This window comes from Coregonus lavaretus, assembly GCF_964263955.1.
Source record: "Coregonus lavaretus genome assembly, contig: HAP1_SCAFFOLD_6017, whole genome shotgun sequence".
NCBI classification, from domain to species: Eukaryota; Metazoa; Chordata; class Actinopteri; order Salmoniformes; family Salmonidae; genus Coregonus; species Coregonus lavaretus.
In genome coordinates, this window is record NW_028157865.1 from 20,001 (window position 1) to 27,500 (window position 7,500).

General features: G+C 31.1%; 1 protein-coding gene across 1 annotated transcript in view; it reads left to right on the plus strand.

The window, feature by feature from the left end:
• LOC311124798 (protein diaphanous homolog 3-like) overlaps positions 1 to 7,500 on the plus strand; it is a gene marked incomplete at both ends in the record, with an annotated part of 31,466 nt that overhangs the window by 15,929 nt on the left and 8,037 nt on the right. The window contains one exon of the mRNA XM_084198894.1: positions 5,948 to 6,053. Coding sequence (XP_084055020.1) covers positions 5,948 to 6,053 — 106 coding nt within the window. The remainder of the gene's footprint in view (positions 1 to 5,947; positions 6,054 to 7,500) is intronic.

Genomic DNA, 7,500 nt, shown 5'->3' on the forward strand with positions numbered 1-7,500 from the left:
TATCTATAGTCTCTACAATACCATATATCTATAGTCTCTACAATACCATATATCTATAGTCTCTACAATACCATATATCTATAGTCTCTACAATACCATATCTCTATAGTCTCCACAATACCATATATCTATAGTCTCTACAATACCATATATCTATAGTCTCTACAATACCATATATCTATAGTCTCTACAATACCATATCTCTATAGTCTCTACAATACCATATCTCTACAATACCATATATCTATAATCTCTACAATACCATATCTCTATAGTCTCTACAATACCATATATCTATAGTCTCTACAATACCATATATCTATAGTCTCTACAATACCATATATCTATAGTCTCTACAATACCATATATCTATAGTCTCTACAATACCATATATCTATAGTCTCTACAATACCATATATCTATAGTCTCTACAATACCATATATCTATAATCTCTACAATACCATATCTCTATAGTCTCTACAATACCATATATCTATAATCTCTACAATACCATATATCTATAGTCTCTACAATACCATATATCTATAGTCTCTACAATACCATATATCTATAGTCTCTACAATATCATATCTCTACAATACCATATATCTATAATCTCTACAATACCATATATCTATAGTCTCTACAATACCATATATCTATAGTCTCTACAATACCATATCTCTACAATACCATATATCTATAGTCTCTACAATACCATATATCTATAGTCTCTACAATACCATATATCTATAATCTCTACAATACCATATATCTATAATCTCTACAATACCATATCTCTATAGTCTCTACAATACCATATATCTATAATCTCTACAATACCATATATCTATAGTCTCTACAATACCATATATCTATAGTCTCTACAATACCATATCTCTATAATCTCTACAATACCATATCTCTATATTCTCTACAATACCATATCTCTATAATCTCTACAATACCATATCTCTATATTCTCTACAATACCATATCTCTATAATCTCTACAATACCATATCTCTATAGTCTCTACAATACCATATATCTATAGTCTCTACAATACCATATATCTATAGTCTCTACAATACCATATATCTATAGTCTCTACAATACCATATATCTATAGTCTCTACAATACCATATATCTATAGTCTCTACAATACCATATCTCTATAGTCTCTACAATACCATATATCTATAGTCTCTACAATACCATATCTCTACAATACCATATATCTATAATCTCTACAATACCATATATCTATAATCTCTACAATACCATATATCTATAGTCTCTACAATACCATATATCTATAGTCTCTACAATACCATATATCTATAATCTCTACAATACCACATATCTATAGTCTCTACAATACCATATCTCTACAATACCATATATCTATAGTCTCTACAATACCATATATCTATAGTCTCTACAATACCATATATCTATAATCTCTACAATACCATATATCTATAGTCTCTACAATACCATATATCTATATTCTCTACAATACCATATATCTATAATCTCTACAATACCATATCTCTATAGTCTCTACAATACCATATATCTATAGTCTCTACAATACCATATATCTATAGTCTCTACAATACCATATATCTATAGTCTCTACAATACCATATATCTATAGTCTCTACAATACCATATATCTATAGTCTCTACAATACCATATATCTATAGTCTCTACAATACCATATCTCTATAGTCTCTACAATACCATATCTCTACAATACCATATATCTATAGTCTCTACAATACCATATATCTATAGTCTCTACAATACCATATCTCTACAATACCATATATCTATAATCTCTACAATACCATATATCTATAATCTCTACAATACCATATATCTATAGTCTCTACAATACCATATATCTATAGTCTCTACAATACCATATATCTATAATCTCTACAATACCACATATCTATAGTCTCTAAAATACCATATCTCTACAATACCATATCTATAGTCTCTACAATACCATATATCTATAGTCTCTACAATACCATATATCTATAGTCTCTACAATACCATATATCTATAATCTCTACAATACCATATATCTATAGTCTCTACAATACCATATATCTATAATCTCTACAATACCATATATCTATAGTCTCTACAATACCATATATCTATAATCTCTACAATACCATATATCTATAGTCTCTACAATACCATATATCTATAGTCTCTACAATACCATATATCTATAGTCTCTACAATATCATATCTCTACAATACCATATATCTATAATCTCTACAATACCATATATCTATAGTCTCTACAATACCATATATCTATAGTCTCTACAATACCATATATCTATAGTCTCTACAATACCATATCTCTACAATACCATATATCTATAGTCTCTACAATACCATATATCTATAATCTCTACAATACCATATATCTATAATCTCTACAATACCATATCTCTATAGTCTCTACAATACCATATATCTATAATCTCTACAATACCATATATCTATAGTCTCTACAATACCATATATCTATAATCTCTACAATACCATATCTCTATAGTCTCTACAATACCATATATCTATAGTCTCTACAATATCATATCTCTACAATACCATATATCTATAATCTCTACAATACCATATATCTATAGTCTCTACAATACCATATATCTATAGTCTCTACAATACCATATATCTATAGTCTCTACAATACCATATATCTATAATCTCTACAATACCATATCTCTATAGTCTCTACAATACCATATATCTATAATCTCTACAATACCATATATCTATAGTCTCTACAATACCATATATCTATAGTCTCTACAATACCATATATCTATAGTCTCTACAATATCATATCTCTACAATACCATATATCTATAATCTCTACAATACCATATATCTATAGTCTCTACAATACCATATATCTATAGTCTCTACAATACCATATATCTATAGTCTCTACAATACCATATCTCTACAATACCATATATCTATAGTCTCTACAATACCATATATCTATAGTCTCTACAATACCATATATCTATAATCTCTACAATACCATATATCTATAATCTCTACAATACCATATCTCTATAGTCTCTACAATACCATATCTCTACAATACCATATATCTATAGTCTCTACAATACCATATATCTATAATCTCTACAATACCATATATCTATAGTCTCTACAATACCATATATCTATAGTCTCTACAATACCATATATCTATAATCTCTACAATACCATATCTCTATAATCTCTACAATACCATGTATCTATAATCTCTACAATACCATATCTCTATAGTCTCTACAATACCATATATCTATAGTCTCTACAATACACTATATCTATTGTCTCTACAATACCATATATCTATAGTCTCTACAATACCATATATCTATAGTCTCTACAATACCATATATCTATAGTCTCTACAATACCATATATCTATAGTCTCTACAATACCATATCTCTATAGTCTCTACAATACCATATCTCTACAATACCATATATCTATAGTCTCTACAATACCATATATCTATAGTCTCTACAATACCATATCTCTACAATACCATATATCTATAATCTCTACAATACCATATATCTATAATCTCTACAATACCATATATCTATAGTCTCTACAATACCATATATCTATAGTCTCTACAATACCATATATCTATAATCTCTACAATACCACATATCTATAGTCTCTACAATACCATATATCTATAGTCTCTACAATACCATATATCTATAATCTCTACAATACCATATATCTATAGACTCTACAATACCATATATCTATAGTCTCTACAATACCATATATCTATAGTCTCTACAATACCATATATCTATAGTCTCTACAATACCATATATCTATAGTCTCTACAATACCATATATCTATAGTCTCTACAATACCATATATCTATAGTCTCTACAATACCATATCTCTATAGTCTCTACAATACCATATCTCTACAATACCATATATCTATAGTCTCTACAATACCATATATCTATAGTCTCTACAATACCATATCTCTACAATACCATATATCTATAATCTCTACAATACCATATATCTATAATCTCTACAATACCATATATCTATAATCTCTACAATACCACATATCTATAGTCTCTACAATACCATATCTCTACAATACCATATATCTATAGTCTCTACAATACCATATATCTATAGTCTCTACAATACCATATATCTATAATCTCTACAATACCATATATCTATAGTCTCTACAATACCATATATCTATAGTCTCTACAATACCATATATCTATAATCTCTACAATACCATATATCTATAGTCTCTACAATACCATATATATATAGTCTCTACAATACCATATATCTATAGTCTCTACAATACCATATATCTATAGTCTCTACAATACCATATATCTATAGTCTCTACAATACCATATATCTATAGTCTCTACAATACCATATATCTATAGTCTCTACAATACCATATCTCTATAGTCTCTACAATACCATATCTCTACAATACCATATATCTATAGTCTCTACAATACCATATATCTATAGTCTCTACAATACCATATCTCTACAATACCATATATCTATGATCTCTACAATACCATATATCTATAAACTCTACAATACCATATATCTATAGTCTCTACAATACCATATATCTATAGTCTCTACAATACCATATATCTATAATCTCTACAATACCACATATCTATAGTCTCTACAATACTATATCTCTACAATACCATATATCTATAGTCTCTACAATACCATATATCTATAGTCTCTACAATACCATATATCTATAATCTCTACAATACCATATATCTATAGTCTCTACAATACCATATATCTATAGTCTCTACAATACCATATATCTATAGTCTCTACAATACCATATATCTATAGTCTCTACAATACCATATATCTATAGTCTCTACAATACCATATCTCTATAGTCTCTACAATACCATATCTCTACAATACCATATATCTATAGTCTCTACAATACCATATATCTATAGTCTCTACAATACCATATCTCTACAATACCATATATCTATGATCTCCACAATACCATATATCTATAATCTCTACAATACCATATATCTATAGTCTCTACAATACCATATATCTATAGTCTCTACAATACCATATATCTATAATCTCTACAATACCATATATCTATAATCTCTACAACACCATATCTCTACAATACCATATATCTATAGTTTCTACAATACCATATATCTATAGTCTCTACAATACCATATATCTATAGTCTCTACAATACCATATATCTATAGTCTCTACAATACCATATATCTATAATCTCTACAATACCATATATCTATAATCTCTACAATACCATATATCTATAGTCTCTACAATACCATATATCTATAATCTCTACAATACCATATATCTATAGTCTCTACAATACCATATATCTATAATCTCTACAATACCATATCTCTACAATACCATATATCTATAATCTCTACAATACCATATATCTATAGTCTCTACAATACCATATATGTATAGTCTCTACAATACCATATATCTATAATCTCTACAATACCATATATCTATAGTCTCTACAATACCATATCTCTATAATCTCTACAATACCATATATCTATAGTCTCTACAATACCATTTATCTATAATCTCTACAATACCATATATCTATAGTCTCTACAATACCATATCTCTATAATCTCTACAATTCCATATATTTTTTTCCTCCTGTTTTCAATATAATTAATTTAATGAATTCCCTGAATGCATCCCTTTTTGCTATATTATAATGTGTTGTTAATGATATGAAGGTATGAGTCCTTAACCCTGTCTGTACTGATGTGGGAGATGTGTTCAACGTGGTACAGAGTATGGTGAAGGACAGCGGGGCGGAGATATACTTCCTCTCCATCCTACAACACCTTATGCTCATCCGGAACGACTACTTTGTCCGGTAAGATCTCTCCACCTCAATCCACACAGACCTACATCTTCCTCCTCCTTGTCCTCTTCCTCCTCCTCTTCCTCCTCCTTGTCCTCTTCCTCCTCCTTGTCCTCTTCCTCCTCCTCTTCTCTTCCTTCTCTTCTTCTCTTCCTCCTCCTCCTTCCTCCTCCTTGTCCTCTTCCTCCTCTTCCTGTTCCTCCTCCTTGTACTCTTCCTCCTCTTCCTCATTTTCTCTTCCTCTTCCTCCTCTTCTCTTCCTCCTTCTCTTCCTCCTCTTCCTCCTTCTCTTCCTCCTCTTCCTCCTTCTCTTCCTACTCTTCCTCCTTTGAGAGCGAAATCTTCTATTACATTACATTGATAAAGCTTTCTTTGAACCAGAGAGAGAGAGAGAGAGTAATATTCTATAACATTACATTGCTAAAGCTTTCTTTGAACCAGAGAGAGAGAGAGAGAGTAATATTCTATAACATTACATTGCTAAAGCTTTCTTTGAACCAGAGAGAGAGAGAGAGAGAGAGTTATCTTTCTTTGAAGCACTTATGCACTTCATGAATGCATTATTAGAGGTGATTCAGAGAAAAATTTTAATAACCCTTTTAATAGGTGATGTCATATGGAGCGTCCCCCCTCTCTCTACTGTACAGGAAGTCACAGAGTTACTGCAGGACTATCAAGATGTAGGAAGTCACAGAGTTACTGCAGGACTATCAAGATGTAGGAAGTCACAGAGTTACTGCAGGACTATCAAGATGTAGGAAGTCACAGAGTTACTGCAGGACTATCAAGATGTAGGAAGTCACAGAGTTACTGCAGGACTATCAAGATGTAGGAAGTCACAGAGTTACTGCAGGACTATCAAGATGTAGGGAGTCACAGAGTTACTGCAGGACTATCAAGATGTAGGGAGTCACAGAGTTACTGCAGGACTATCAAGATGTAGGGAGTCACAGAGTTACTGCAGGACTATCAAGATGTAGGAAGTCACAGAGTTACTGCAGGACTATCAAGATGTAGGAAGTCACAGAGTTACTGCTGGACTATCAAGATGTAGGAAGTCACAGAGTTACTGCAGGACTATCAAGATGTAGGAAGTCACAGAGTTACTGCAGGACTATCAAGATGTAGGGAGTCACATAGTTACTGCAGGACTATCAAGATGTAGGAAGTCACAGAGTTACTGCAGGACTATCAAGATGTAGGGAGTCACAGAGTTACTGCAGGACTATCAAGATGTAGGGAGTCAGAGTTACTGCAGGACTATCAAGATGTAGGGAGTCACAGAGTTACTGCAGGACTATCAAGATGTAGGAAGTCACAGAGTTACTGCAGGACTATCAAGATGTAGGAAGTCACAGAGTTACTGCAGGACTATCAAGATGTAGGAAGTCACAGAGTTACTGCAGGACTATCAAGATGTAGGAAGTCACAGAGTTACTGCAGGACTATCAAGGTATTT